Source organism: Danio aesculapii, chromosome 6, assembly GCF_903798145.1.
Source record: "Danio aesculapii chromosome 6, fDanAes4.1, whole genome shotgun sequence".
NCBI lineage: Eukaryota > Metazoa > Chordata > Actinopteri > Cypriniformes > Danionidae > Danio > Danio aesculapii.
Genome location: NC_079440.1, coordinates 15,564,987 through 15,580,921, shown reverse-complemented (window position 1 = coordinate 15,580,921; position 15,935 = coordinate 15,564,987). Strand labels below are relative to the sequence as shown.

Genomic DNA, 15,935 nt, shown 5'->3' with positions numbered 1-15,935 from the left:
TTATAACAACATATTTTCATAATGTAGAAAAAATAAGTTTTTAGATTCATCCTATAAGTGAAAACACACACACAGATGCATAAAGAGTGTGTGTAACGAGGTGATATGCGTGTTTGGAGCTGTTGCACCTGTGTTGTCGGACACCCCCTTTAATTGGCCCATAGTGGAGCTCAGATCAGCTCTCTTCAAAAACTTTCCTGATTTATTGAACTCCAGGATGAAGTTGTGTGTGGCTGTCTGTGTCTGTACAGCGCTGTGTGTCCGTGACTCTGTAGCGAATCAGAGCGGGAGTGTGAGGATTTACAGCGCAGTTAAACAGCGAGCGGCGTCTGCTTTTACCTTAAGATCCTCCCACCTCCCGAAGGGAGAGAGACACTTTAATGACATTCCCTTTCCCCTCCTCTTCCTCCAGCTTGACATTTGACACAACACATTTCTGCAGTCCTGCACACATAAACACATGTGTGTGTGCAAATGAGTGTGCCAGAAGTTTGTTAGGATGTTCTCCAAAATAAGCAACAACGTATTTCAAGTGCTGTACATCTGTGTGTGTGTGTGTGTGTGTGTGTGTGTGTGTGTGTGTGTGTGTGTGTGTGTGTGTGTGTGTGTGTGTGTGTGTGTGTGTGTGTGTGCGTGCGTGTGTGTGCGTGTGTGTGTGTGTGTGTGTGGCATATCACTCAAATGTGTATGACATGAGTATTACAAGGAAATTAGTTACAGTTTGTATAATATAGCAACAATAATCGCCTATGGTATGTCCCCACAATTCACAAAGACAAACTTTGTGTGTGCATGTGCAAATGAGTGTTCCAGGGGTTTGTTAGGATGTTCTCCAAAAATAAGCTTCAACACCTTCCAAGTGCTGTGTGTGTGTGTGTGTGTGTGTGTGTGTGTGTATGTTTTTGTGACATATCAGAACTCAAATGTGTATAATGACATGGGTATTACAAGAACATGAATTATAAGGACATTGCTGATGTCTCCATTTTTCTGAGGGATTATAAATAATACAGAATCAGTTTTTTAGAAAATAAAACTCTACAGTTTCCTGAAAATACAGTTTGTCCAGTATAAAACAATGGACACCTATGGAGTGTCCCTACAATTCACAAAAACAAACTTTGCGTCTGCGCATGTGCTTTTGTTTGTGTGTCTGTATGTAGAAATGAGTGTGCCAGAAGTTTGTTAGGATGTTCTCCAAAATGAGAATCAACATCTTCCAAGTGGTGTGTGTGTGTGGGTGTGTGTATGTGTGAGTGAGAGAGTTTTTGTAACATATCGGGACACAAATGTGTATAATGACATAGGTATTGAATCATGAGGACAGCGCTGATGTTTATATTTTTCAAAATGGGTTATAAATACTGGAAAACAAAGGCAATAGAAAATATATAAACAGTGGAAGACTATTGCATGTCCTCACAAGTCATAATAAGCAAACTGTGTGTGTGTGCAAGTGCTTTTGTGTGTGTGTGCAAATGAATGTACCAGAGGTTTGTAAGGATGTTCTCCCAAACTAGCATCATCGTCTTCCAACACATCAGGACTCAAATGTATATAAGGACAAATGAATTATAGAGATGAATTATAGCGTGTATAATATAAAACAACGCCTAAGATATGTCCCCACAATTCACAAAAACCTGTTTGTGTGTGTGAGACAAGTTTGTTATGATGTTCTCGAAAAATAAGCATCAATGTCTTCCAAGTTCTGTGTGTGTGTGTGTGTGTGTGTGTGTGTGTGTGTGTGTGTGCGTGTGTGTGTGCGTGTGTGTGTGCGCGTGTGGGTGTGGGTGTGTGTGCGTGTGTGTTTAAATGACTGTGCCAGAACTTGGTGAGTTGCTAATTAATCTCATATTGTATTCATTAGTAGGTGTTTGTGTTGGCTGTGTTGAGTGACCTGTGGGAATCGCGGTTCAGCTTGGCTGTTGGCATTTAGATTGGCACGTTGGCAGCTTTTGTTACCAGATTATTGACTATTTTTTAAAACTTTTTTTACTTTAGTTTGTCACAATTCACCGTATTAATAAACCAATAACTAAGGCCAGATGGAATCTGCTGACATTTTTTGCTATTTCTGCGCAGAATTGTGTTAAAAATCTGCAGATTATGCAGAATGATTTTGGGAGTATCATAACTAAAACCTTAATAAATGAAACAAAAAGTAATACCTTTTGAACTTTTATTTAATATTTACAATGCAAATCTAATTAGATCCACTTTATTTGGTAAACCAAGCAAGTCTCTCATATAATATATCTACTTAAAGACAGAAAATAGTATTTCACAAACTGTATTATAAATAAATCAGATGAATATTTTCATATTAGTCAATAATATTACTGTAAATAATTTTAAAACTGAATAAATATAGATTTACACACATTTACACAAGTAAATAAACAGAATCAATGATGGGCTAAAAATCGGCGGAATTCTGCACGCGCGATTCTGTGTGGGCCTACCAATAACTAACACTACTAGCGTAATAAACTACTAATTACCTGGTTATGAATAGTAAGAAGTTACTAAGAAGTTAAGTGTAGAAGTTGGGTTTTGGTTTAGGGTAGGATTAGGGATGTAAAATAAGTAAAAGTAGTTAACAGCATGAATTGTGACCTGAACTATAGTGTTGCCAAAGTTTCTCTTCAAACTATTCCCTTTGACTGACTGCTTCTTAATGAAGTCTAAAGAATAGTAAATGTTCACTTGACTACAGTTAATGAATACGCTGAGCAGTTGAATAAAGCTGCTAAACATATACAGTATGTGATGTGATGTGATATTTAGCAGGCTTCTCTAGTGTGTTCCTCAGCAGGGAGTCCCCGTCTACACATGAGAAATGGATTACAGCCAAGAGAGCCTCCACAGACTAATGCACGCACACACACACGCACACACACACACACACACACACACACACACACACACACACACACACACACACACACACACACACACACACACAGTCATTATGGTGGACTTGAACAGACTTTCAATATGACTTTCAATATGCAGTGGCGCAGTAGGTAGTGCTGTCGCCTCACAGCAAGAAGGTCGCTGGTTCAAGCCTTGGCTGGGTCAGTTGGCGTTTCTGTGTGGAGTTTGCATGTTCTCCCTGCGTTTGCGTGGGTTTCCTCCGGGTGCTCTGGTTTCCCCCACAGTCCAAAGACATGTGGTACAGGTGAATTGGGTAGGCTAAATTGTCCGTAGTGTATGTGTGTGTGAATAAGTGTGTATGTGTTTCCCAGTGATGGGTTGCGGCTGGAAGGGCATCCGCTGCATAAAACAAATGCTGGATAAATTGGCGGTTCATTCTGCTGTGGTGACCCCTAGATTAATAAAGAGACTTAGCCGAAAAGAAAATGAATGAATGATTATTACGTTAAGACATATGCTTGTCATTGACCGCATTATTAGACCATTTGTTTTCACTGGTAAAATCAGACATTTGTCATTATCAGTTTCCCTCTTGCATTATATTCAACATTATATATAGGTTAGAGTAGCTATGCTGACACTGTAAACATTTATTTTCATGCACAACACTCTGTGTTCGCTATGAAATAAAAAACATAACTAATGCTTGCCGTAATCATTACTGTAAAATGCGATATGATCATTTAAATGATGTGCGCACAGGTTTCACTTTCACTTCCGAGTGCGGCTCATGGCTGCTGTCACTGTGAGAAAAAAAACATACATGCAAATCAAACCTCTCGCACGGCCGTCCAATAAACTGAACATTATTAACAACTTTATTACCTGTTATTCACAGTCTATGCTGGTCCTGTTCACTAAAGTATGCGTCATTGGTGTGCATGTGCGCGTTCTCGGTAGTAAACAAACAGCTTGTGGTCAGCTCAAGTGTAATTTCGCGGCCGCGAATACATCATTACATGAAGACGAATTATACATAAGGTGAATTATACCTTATAAATACAGTAAGTGACACTTTTAATGCCATTAGAATGTGTTCATGTTGCTGTGAAGTCTTGTGCTGACCTTGAAAATATAACTGGCTGAATCATAGAAAAGCTCAATTAAGATCGGGTGTAGGGTCGAATCGAGATCGTCATCTTTTTTCGATTAATCGTGCTGCCCTACTTTGCACTATAAAAAATAAATTGTTGAGGAAACATAAAAAACAAGACAACGTGATGCAGTAAGAACTTTGAGTTGACTCAACAACTGTTTTTCTCAGTAACAATATTTTGTTCAGCTAACATAATTTTGTTTATTCATGCAATGTTGATTATTGTATTTTACTAATAAAGATATTCTTGTCACATCAACTGAAGTAACAGTTATTGATATTGAGTCAATTAAGTTTTTTCTGTTTAGTGGATGATTTTTTTCAAATTTGCAAAATAAGTAATTAGTACTAGTTAGCATATCATGCTGTTTTACATCATTTTACTAACAAATGACACAAACACAAACTCACTACTTCATTCATTCAGCTTAGTCCCTTTATTCATCAGGGGTCGCCACAGCAGAACAAACCGCCAACTTATTCAGCATGTTTTACTCAGCAGATACCCTTCCAGCTGCAACCCAGAATTGGGAAACACCCGTTTACACTCAGACACCTGTACCGCATGTCTTTGGACTGTAGGGGAAACCGGAGCACCCGGAGGAAACCCACGCGAACACGGGAAAAACATGCAAACTCCAAACAGAAATGCCAGCTGATGCAGCAGGGACTCGAACCAGCGACCTTCTTGCTGTGTAGCGGCAGTGCTAACCACTGAGCCACTGTGCTCATTTATATATCTTATATATTTATATATATTTTTTGTAAATACTTGAAATTATACAATTTAAAATATATTAAAACCTACAGAAATAACAAATTGCTTCAGGTAATTTCAGGGATAAATCAAGAATGAAAGTTCTTTCATTATTTAATGACCCTTCACTTGTTTAAGACCTATATGAATTTCTGTTTCACAAAAAAAAAAAAAAAAAAAAATTCCGATTGCTGGGACCCATTGCCCACCATTCTTCAGAATATCTTCTTTTGTGTTTAACAGAAGACAGAAGCTCAAAAAATAGGGTGTAAAAATCCCATGAGGGAAATTAATTCTATATTTTTAAAATAAAATGAAATAAATAAATGATTGACTTACATTACGATGGATTCAATTAATGAGAATTGAACGGGTCAGATAATTTTCATATCATATTTTTAAATAGACATCTATGAGTAAAAATTAAAGTAAGAGCTTAAGCAAAGTTTAGAGAGTATTTCTTCTATTACTTTCATGAAATTGCTTGCTTTGTGAATATTGACTTAATTTTCACTTAACTGACCTTATTTTAAATTGCATTTGATATAGTGTATTTTTATTTAGCAATTTAATATTTTAATAAAAAAATTAATTTATGCTAAATTTTTACTGTTTAAACCAACTAGCTCATTCTGAAAACGTAGTCCTATATACATTTATGGAGATTGCGAATTATGTAGCCAGAAGTACGTACTGTAGCTGCATTTCGTCTTTAAAATGACGCTGTTCCTTTTCGCACTTACCAGCTGACCGCTTACCTCCGTATGGACGGCTTTCACGCCGTTCATAATTTGTTCAGTTAGCTAGCCATGTATGTTGGTGGACTTGAGACACAGAGAGGAGTTGACCATGATGACGGGGTTTGAGTCAGGTGAAGAACGGTTCCAGAAAGCGGGTGAGATAAAAACAAAAGCAAAAAAATAAAATAAACAAGTGAGAATGTGGTAAAATCTGAAAATGTGGTTAAAATTGGGTGAGGGCTTTAGTTTTTTTTGGATTGCTTTTTAAAACTGTCGCTGGGTTTAGGGAAGTGGGTCAGCGGGTCAATTGGTGCTTTGAAAACACTATCGGTTGGGTTTAGGGAAGGTAGATTGGTCAGTCACAAAGTCAGTAAGTCAACAGCGGCCTCTGGTGGAATGACGTGAGAACTGCAAGCATGAATGGAACTCACGAGAGAAATTTGAGATTTCAAAAGCGTACACAGTGGCCTCTAGTGGATTTGCGAAAGCAAAAACTGCTAAAAAACGTAGCTCCTTGGATGTATTTGGCACTCTCCAGAAATGTATATAGCGGTACGTTTTCAGAATGAGCCTGTGTTGGTTTAAACCTCTTAATTTGTAAATTTTAAATTAAAACAACTGTGATTTAAAAGTAACAACAGAGTTAAATGTAAGAACTGAATAATTTTGGATAAACAGAACTATTGTATTACTCAAATAACCATTCAACAAATCTTGATGAAATCTTGATTGTTGATTGTGATCTGTTTTCTTCAAACCAAAGTATAATTTCTGATATTGTTTTCATTTCACTTTTTTTTTCAAAAGGACACTCCATTTAATCACATTACTCTTCATAAGAAGCAGTTGATTTATTACATAAACATTTGATAATTGTTATAATATTAGCATGTGATTCTGCAGTTGCCAAGAATGTTTTTATTCTATTTACTGACTTTTCTCCCCGTATTTAATCAGTCACTTGATTGTCTACTGGCGCATCGAATAGATCAGAGATTGACATCGTAATATTAAACGTGTTTACACAGACATATTGCAAATCAAAGCATGTTGTGTTTAATAAATGCTCAGCTGATAGTTTGAACACATTTCAGAGATGGTTGTGGCAAAGAGCTTTATGAAAGTGTGTGTCTGCTGGACAGGAAATAAAGCTCTCCAGAGGCTTTTTCCATCATATATTAGCCAGTAAGTGCCTGAGTCAGAGTCCGGTCTCTCTGTGCTGTGTGTCCCCAGCGATGATGTCACAATGCACATTGTAAGCGAGACCCGTTCGCCGGTCTTTATTGGGTGATGTAGACTTTTGGCGCTGAGCATAGCCAATCATAGCAGGGATTATGGGAAGCAGTGTGTGAACTGCCTGGTACAGTTATACACAACACTCATTCACAACTCTCTTCTCTCTTACACGGTAACAAGCAGAACAGAGTGTATGTGTGCACAAAGGCATTGGTGTTTGTCTTTGGTTTCAGTTGATGTTGTCATATCATAGAATATACTTTGTTTTCAAGTTTTGCACGATTTCGATAGCTCTATTTGGAAAGATTTCATAAATTTAGATCGACTGGGAGGATGCAGCCTTTTACTATGCAGTGGATCTGCATAAATTATAATAAGTTCCAAGCAAAAATAAATTAATAAACAGTGCTTTATGGTTTTCTGGGGACTCTAACAGTATTTAAGTAGAGAAATTGAACAATTACACGTAAAATAACATGGTCATCATTGTATAAAATAATTATATTTAATTGTATCTTTATCTTTTAATCTTTAATAAATAATTTAATCCTGCGATGTGACTATTGCAGATACACACATTGCGATATCGATGCTCAAACCATATATTGTCCTAATTTGAAGTGCAGAAAATGTGATTATTTCTTCTAGTTTGCTCTTGTTAAACTTGCACATGTATGCTTATGTGTTTGTCTCCAGGTGAAACCCAAAGTGATTGAGCCGCTGGACTACGAGAATGTTCTCGTCCAGAGGAAAACTCAGATACTCAGCGATGTCCTCAGAGACATGCTTCAGTTTCCCATCGATGACTTCCAGGTAAGAACGTCTGTTCATCTCTCAAACCATCTGCTCTTCCATCAGTCTCCATTCCTCTATCTCTCCTTCTCATTCCTGTCATTGTTTTCCGTTCTCTTCTTGTCACACCCATGCTGCGATTTCCTCTAAAGTGCTGTTATTTCAGCGTGATTCTGAGAGCTGAATGATGAGTAACCTGTGCAGATGTTAGTTTTCTCAGTCTCTCAGTGGCTCGTCTCAAGTTTGCTTCCTCCCTGGGCTCCCTAGTCATACATCTCTCGTCTTCCCTCAAATAGCATTAGAGTAACAGGGTCTCAGGGGATCTCTCATACTGCTTCCCTGAATGAAACCGTCTCGTTGTTTTCCTTTAGAAATGGGTGTGTATGCGAGAGATTATTGTTATGGGCTGCGGTTTATGGGGAACAGAGACATGAAAACTGTGTTGTGCAAACAGCTGCCTTCTTAGCCGAAACCAAACATTCGTAACTCAATTATAAGATTAGTGTTCGGAAATTCGACTATAAATCTGATTATCATGTCTAAATCTCATTGTAAAAGTCTAAATGATCAATAGAATTTGTAATCTCAAATAAAAATCTTGTTATTGTCAAGCCAGAAGTATGTAATGATTGGCCGTCCATTTTTATATATGTGTAGTTAGGAAATAAACTGTATATTGGCCACATTCTTTTGCGGCTGGAAGTGCATCCGCTGCATAAAACATATTCCGGAATAGCTGGCAGTTCATTCCACTGTGGTGATCTCTGATAAATAAGGGACTAAGCCAAAGGAAAATGATTTGTCTACCACTGAGTTTTACATGATGCACAGCCTTCATTCTAACCAGACTTTGCGCTTGTGGCGCCTCTATCTTGGACTGTAAAACTGAAATAAGCCAAGTATGCTTTCAAAATAATCGTGGTAAACTCATCCAATTGACACAAGCTCCTCCCAAAAGATGATAAGATGACGTACATGAGGCATCATTGTGGAAAAAATAATAATAAAAAAATTTAAAATAAAATAATAATCGAAACTAAACCAAAGATAATGTGTAATATTATAACAAATTTTTAATAAGTTTTCTTTCAGAAATCCGTATATTATGCTGATTTGACACATTTACTATTAATATCAAAGGCATAAACATTTGTGTACAAGTTATTTCAGATTTATTTCATAAACAGAAAGTAAAAAAAACAGCCAGTATCTCAAATAAAAAGCTTTTGTACAGTACAGTAAACTGTATATTGTCAGTTTCAATCAATTTCACGCATCTGTGCTAAATCAAGGCGTTACAAAGCTTTTTATCAAATATATATATATATATATATATATATATATATATATATATATATATATATATATATATATATATATATATATATATATATATATATATATATATATATTAATCGAAAATCCGATTTCGATTTTGGCTTCTAACGATTATGAAAAAGCATTAATCGAGTAAAAAAAAATGTTTTATTATTGCATCATATACCGCCCCCTTTCCAGTTGTATACAATTGTTGCTCTGCAAAGCTCAGTTCCACGTGAACATTACTAAAAGCATGCACTGTAATGTAACGTTTGCAGCACGGGATGCGCATCATTCATTGATGAACATTCGAATCATTCATGTTTAAAAGCGCGAACGAGACCGCATGCTTCTGTGTGTGCGCGCGCTAAGCGGAGCGGAGCACACACATCTAACGCTAGCACTTTAATGGTGAAATACATGCACATTTGTGACAGAGCGCGGTGTTTAGTAAATATTCATATTAACCCTCATTTGTGTAATAAACAATTTGAGAATCAAAAGACACGTGAAAGAGAAACCATATCAGAGCCGCACTATTCTTAAAGTGACAGCGGAATATTCCTTCTGCCGCCTGTTTTTATTATGAATCAAACAACAAATGGAGAAAATTACTCACTGCTCTTGACTGAAGGACTTTTGTAGCTGAAGTTTTTTTTTCTTACAGTGAAGATGCTTAAAGCACAGTTTATTTCATATTTTTATTCTATTGTATTTATTTCCCTTTCCTTATTTACAGGGAGGAAAATAACTGCGTAAATACTGTACAGTTAAAGTCAGAATTATTTGTCCTCCTGAATTATTAGCGAACCTTTCCCCTTAATTTCTGTTTAATGCAAAAATTTATTTTCAACCCATTTTTAAACATAAGATTTAATAACTCATTTCTCATAACTGATTTCTTTTATCTTTGCTATGATGTAAAGTACATTATATTTTACTAGATATTTTTCAAGTATTAGTATTCAGCTTAAAGTGACATTGAAAAGCTTAAGGGTAATTAGGCAAGTCATTGTATAACAGTTTCTTCTGTAGACAATCAAAAATATATATTGCTTAAAGGGGCTAATAATATTAATCTTATAATAGGTCTCAAAATATTAAAAACTGCTTTTATTCTAGACGAAATAAAACAAATTTCTCCAGAAGAAAAAATATTGTAAGAAATGCTGTGAAAAATTGCCCTGTTAAACATAATTTGGGAAATATTTATATGTATAAAAAATAAATTCACAGGAGGGCAAATAATTTTGACTTCAACTGATAATCGTTTTGAATAATCGTGATTACAATTATGACCAAAATAATCGTGATTAGGATTAGGAGTTGAAGTCAGAATTATTAGCCCCCCTGAATTATTATTATTAATTTCTGTTTAACGGAGAGAAGAATTTTTCAACACATTTCTAAACATAATAGTTTTAACTCATTTTTAATAACTGATTTATTTTATCTTTGCCATGATGACAGTAAATAATATTTGACTAGATATTTTTCAAGACACTTCTATACAGCTTAAAGTGACATTTAAAGGCTTAACAAGGTTAATTAGGTTAACTAGACAGATTAGGGTAATTAAACAAGTTATTGTATATTGATGGTTTGTTCTGTAGATTATTGAAAAAAAATTGCTTAAGGGGGCTAATAATTTTGATCTTAAAATGTTTTATTAAAAATTAAAAACTGCTTTTATTCTTGGCCAAATAATACAAATAAGACTTTCTCCAGAAGAACAAATATTATCAGACATACTGTAAAATTTTCTTGCTCTGTTAAACATTATTTTGGAAATATAAAAAAGAAAATCCAAGGGGGGGGGGGGGGGGTGACTTAAACTGTGTATACATACATATATATATATATATATATATATATAAATATATATATATATATATATATATATATATATATATATATATATATATATATATATATATATATAAATAAAAAATATAATATAAAGTAATAAAATGTAATGAGAAATTCACGTTTTACATTTATAAATGCAAGGTGAAAAAAAACACCAAACACACTGAAATCCTTCTTTTTGTTTGCCATCCAGCATGGTTTGTTTTATTGCTGCAGAAACATCCAAGTTTACTCTAACAGATCTTTCATGAATGTTCCAGTGCTCATCTTTTCCTAATATATCAATGATTTCCACTGTGTAGATCTCCACGCTGAAGCGTCAGGGCCGAACTCTATACTCATCAGTACCAGATGGAGCAGAAAAGAGAGCCAGCAGCCTGCTCGTCCAGGAGGTAAGAACAACATGAACGACAAAAAAAGAGGATGAATGAATGAAATGCCATTGTACATGTTGTCTATATTGTTTCAGGACATGAGTCATTAAATGAATTATGCAAACCAGGTTGCAAACACACCCCGAAAAATTGTAGTTCCTCTTCAAAAGCTATTTGCATTATTCAAATGCCACAATTTTTTGCATTGCACTATTTAAAGGTAGGTTTTGAGAGGAAGCAGTGGAAGACCACAGTTTGGCATAATGTACCCAGACTGTAAATCATCTCTTAAAAATGTAGTGGAGCGGGTCTCTGGATATATGCCTGGTTATGGTTCTCTTCTCCAGTATTTGATCGTCAATTGATGAATTATTGCAGTCATGATCAAAAAATGCACAAAGACATCTTGCTTCTCAGGTAAAAGGGAATGCTCTTGGAAAATTCTGTAACATTCCTTAGAACTTGTGTAAATGTTAGGATGTAACATTGTCGGCAGCTAGCTCTCTGTAACTCTCACATGGTTGCCCACTGAAACTAAGCAGGGTTGCACCCGGTCAGTACCTGGATGGGTGACCACATGGGAAAGCTAGGTTGCTGCCGGAAGTGGTGTTAGTAAGAGTAGCAGTGGGTGCTCAACCTGTGGTCTGTGTGTGTCCCAATGCCCCAGTGTAGTGAAGGAGACTGCTCAGTGGGTGCCGTCTTTCGGATGAGAAAACAAGTTCTTGACTCTCTGTGGTCTCTGTGGCTCTTTGAAAAAGAGTAGGGGTTGCCCACTGGCCTCTGTCCATCATGACCTCTTTACCATCCCCATATCATATCATATCATATCATACCATATGGCTTCATCGCTCTGTCTCCTCTCCACCAATCAGCTGGTGTGTGGTCTGGCACAATATAGCTGCCGTCGTGTCATCCAGGTGGATGCTGCACACTGGTGGTGGATGAAGAGATTTCCTCCAATGTGTAAAGCGATTTGAGTGTCTAGAAAAGCGCTATATAAATATAAGGAATTAATTATTAGAGCATAGAAATGTTCTTAGCCTTCTTGGATCTTGTTTCAGATGTTGTTCTTGATTAATGTTCTCCTAACGTTAATAGAATAATGTTCTTAGAGCATTAATATAATGTGTATAGAATGTTTTAATCATGTGTCATTCTGATAAAGGCTCCCTGACCCACCTTCCTGACGTGTCCAAAACTTTATGATATCTGGTGTAACATATTTAAATGGTTTTCTGATATGTATGGTCTTACCTTTACACCTGACCCAGAAATTGTTATATTTGGGTACTCTTGTTCTCTGCTGGATTATAATGTGTCCTTACAAAGCACCATCATTTATGGAATGATTATTGCTAAGAGTGTCATTATAAAACTGTGAAAATAAGATTTTATTCCTCAGTTTAAGACATGGTTAACTAATCTCACTCAAATATTGCACATGGAAAGAGTCCGTTATGGAGTTACTGATAATCTTGATAAGTTTAACAATATATGGCAACCATTTCTTGATCACCTGAACCAATATAATGCAGATTCTGAGCAGCTTAGTATGCTCACTATCCCTATTGACTGCCTTTTTGTATTTTCATTAAAACTGTTTGTATGCCCTAATTGTTTTTTAATAATACATTTTTTAATAAAAAAAAAATTTCCTACTTTAATTATTATTATTAGCATAATTTTCTTTGTATTATCATGTTTATTTCATGTATCTTTTTATTGTTGTTGTGTTGTTTGGGAATTATTTAAAAATGTAAAACTAATAAAAAACATTCTGAGAACATTAATATAACATGAGATGAAAAGTTTGGAATAATATTATTATAACCATCATGAACTTCACACGCACCAGTTCACCACCGATTACAATCACACAGCTGAATCTCATGAGAACAGATTACCAGGACTATATATACACCTCGCTTTCAACACATCTTTGCACAGTCTTGTATCACTGTTAGTGTGCGTCACCCAGTTTTCCAGATTCTTGTTTTTGGTGTTTACTTGTGTTTTGATTTTGGATTGTTTTGGGATTTTTTAAGTGTTTTCTGCCTGCCCTGACCATTGCCTTTGTTTATGGATTTCTCTACTGGATTACCCATGTTTTACTGTTTGCTCCTGTTGACCCTGCCTGTTTGACCATACCTTTGCTTCAGTAAAAACTGCATTTGGAACTTTAACTTTGTGTATGCACTTGTAACAACAGGTAGTAATTTTACAATGTTATTTTTTGCAAATAATGTAAAATGTAAACCTAATAAGCATCTAATAATTATAAAAATAAAATATTATAATTTTTAATAATAATTAATATATACATTTCATTTAATTATATAGAGTCCCACATTCACGTTCGGAAAGTAAATGTTAATTAATTTTTATCAATTTTCTCGATAATGAGCAGTGTTGGGTAAGTTACTTTAAAAAAGTAATAGATTACAAATTACTTCTAAAAAATTATAATCTGATTACATTACTAATTATTTAATGTAAAAAGTAATCAGATTACTAATTACTTTACTTTGAAGTTACTTTTAAAACATATAAAATACACCTATAAAAATACTAAATAAACTGCAGTTCTTACAGTAATTTAATATTCACTGAAAAACAAAACATTGGGTTGATCACAGCAGCTTGACATATTCAAAATACTTCAAGAGTTCGCCCGAAACTTTTTCAATCCTGTTTATCTTTTTTTAACACAAAAGAAGACATATCGAAGAAAACTGGATGCCTGTAAACATTGACATCTATAATATGAAAAAGCGCTGCATTGTTTGGGTGTTCTGTGTTTGTCTGAGGTAATTAGTATACCGAAATGTGTATATTCCAAAGTCTGAAACTAGGTGTGGCTGGGAAATGCGAGCGCGCTCAATATGCGCTCCCAATATGCGCAGGTGCAAAAGACGCGTTATGTGAACGGCCCCATGAGCAGCTACACTTCTCTTCACATTCAGAAGATGCTTTCACTCCCAATCCTACACAAAAAAATCAATTAAGCCTGTTTAGGCTAGAGTTGGACCGCCGAGTATTGTCGTAAAATGCTTTCTGTTCTAGTGCAGAACAAGTTGCTGGTTGAGTTAAAAGCAGTCAAAGGTTTTTTTTAGAGACTTGACATAAACAGCATTTCACAGCAATAACTTTGTTTTTACGCTTAATAAAATCAAAGTAATGCCTGTATTTCCACTTGAAGAAGCAATCACTCTCGACAGCAACCATTTCAGCTCACATTCTCCCACTATTTAAAAGCGCATGCTTATTAACTGACGTTGCAACAGAAAACGTGATTTAAAAGAAGCATTTTTCCTTCTAAGAACTAGATTTGTCACGTAAGTAACACAATTACACTGACTTTAGTAACTGTAATCAAGTTACACAAATTTAAAATGTATTTCGTTACATTACTGCATTTAAAATGTAATTTTTGAGGAATGCAGCAGATTGCAGTAACAAGTTACTGAGGAACACATTACACCCAACTCTGATATTGAGTGATACTTTTTTTTTAACAATAACTGATAAACATTTAAAGAAAGACCTGATGTAAACTTGTTAATCATCATCAACCTCTCTGTTCACATGAAATTGTCTTTTTAAAAATATTTTTTATGCACTACCCACGATTCTACACAACAAAAAATCACCTTAAATATTACAGCAAAATTAAGATATCTTAACAGGAGCTGTCAACAGGTCAGACTAGTTTCAAAAGAAGTCCCTCAATAATTGACTGTACACATGTAGGCAGTTGTGTTAATACCGTACGTGTGTGTGAGGTCTGGGTCAGGCAGGGGTTGTGTTCATATCACGGGTGTTGGGTATCGTCAGCGAAGAGCGTAAAACGATACTTCCTCCCACTAAAGAGCTCAATGACATCATCAAGGGCAGCTGGGTCTGAGCCAGGCACTTTTTCAGCGCTCGCAAATCAAAACATCTGCCCTGACTGTTAGTCATGTGCATGACTCCTCCGGTCAGAACAACACCAGTCCTGAACAATTGCTCTGCTGCAAACAAGTTCTTGGAAACAACTGCGTCTCACATAAAGCATGTGCAACTGAAAAATGCTTGTCATGCTGTAAATCAAAAGACATTGTCATTTTGGTTTCTAAAAGTTGTAATTAAATGTGATCCACAAGGGACAGCAAACAAAATGAGCTGCCAAAGCACTTTATTTTATTTATTTTTTCCTGTGAAATTTTGTAATGTCAAGCAAGTGGTTAAGTTGTCTAAATGCGGTTTGTTTTAGTATCAGACAAAACGTTGAACATACATGATTTGTCAAGCATCAGCATTATTACTATTAAAAATCTAGTTATTGCTTACAGTGGGCCTCTTTTTTATGCTTTACGGTATAAATAAAGTAGAAAAAATTGATTTGATTGATTTTTATTAATATGAAAATAGGAATATATTTTCCTTAGTGAATAAATACATTATTTTGATGGTCCTTTTAACACATTTTGTTGATTATATCGTAAGTTACTGTTGTAAAGAAATAAATGAGTGAATAGAAGAGAACCCAGTCCAGAAGATTTGAACAAGCAGAAGAATTCCTTTATGGAGACATGTTGGTTAATCTGCAGTTATACAGCGTCTTCAAGAAGTCCATGTGTCTGCAGAGCCTATGGAGGTCTGCAGTCTGCGAGTTTTATCACAAGTCTGAATTAAGACAAAGATGTCCCGTCTATAATGTCTTCTTTGGAGGAGGGGAGATGGCTAAACAAAGCATGCAAATTCAGTTTTGGAGTCAGCAGAAGGGTTTCTGTAGCCTGAAAATATCACCCAAAGACAAAGGCAGAGTCGTT

The 15,935-nt window shown here is 35.5% G+C and overlaps 1 protein-coding gene across 7 annotated transcripts in view; it reads left to right on the top strand.

Annotated features, from left to right (window-relative positions):
• LOC130230559 (dedicator of cytokinesis protein 9-like) overlaps positions 1–15,935 on the top strand; it is a 209,327-nt gene that overhangs the window by 72,381 nt on the left and 121,011 nt on the right. For all 7 annotated transcript variants that reach the window (XM_056459642.1, XM_056459640.1, XM_056459639.1 and 4 more), the window contains exons 2-3: positions 7,466–7,582; positions 11,053–11,142. In XM_056459642.1, the coding sequence (XP_056315617.1) occupies positions 7,466–7,582; positions 11,053–11,142 (207 nt within the window). The remainder of the gene's footprint in view (positions 1–7,465; positions 7,583–11,052; positions 11,143–15,935) is intronic.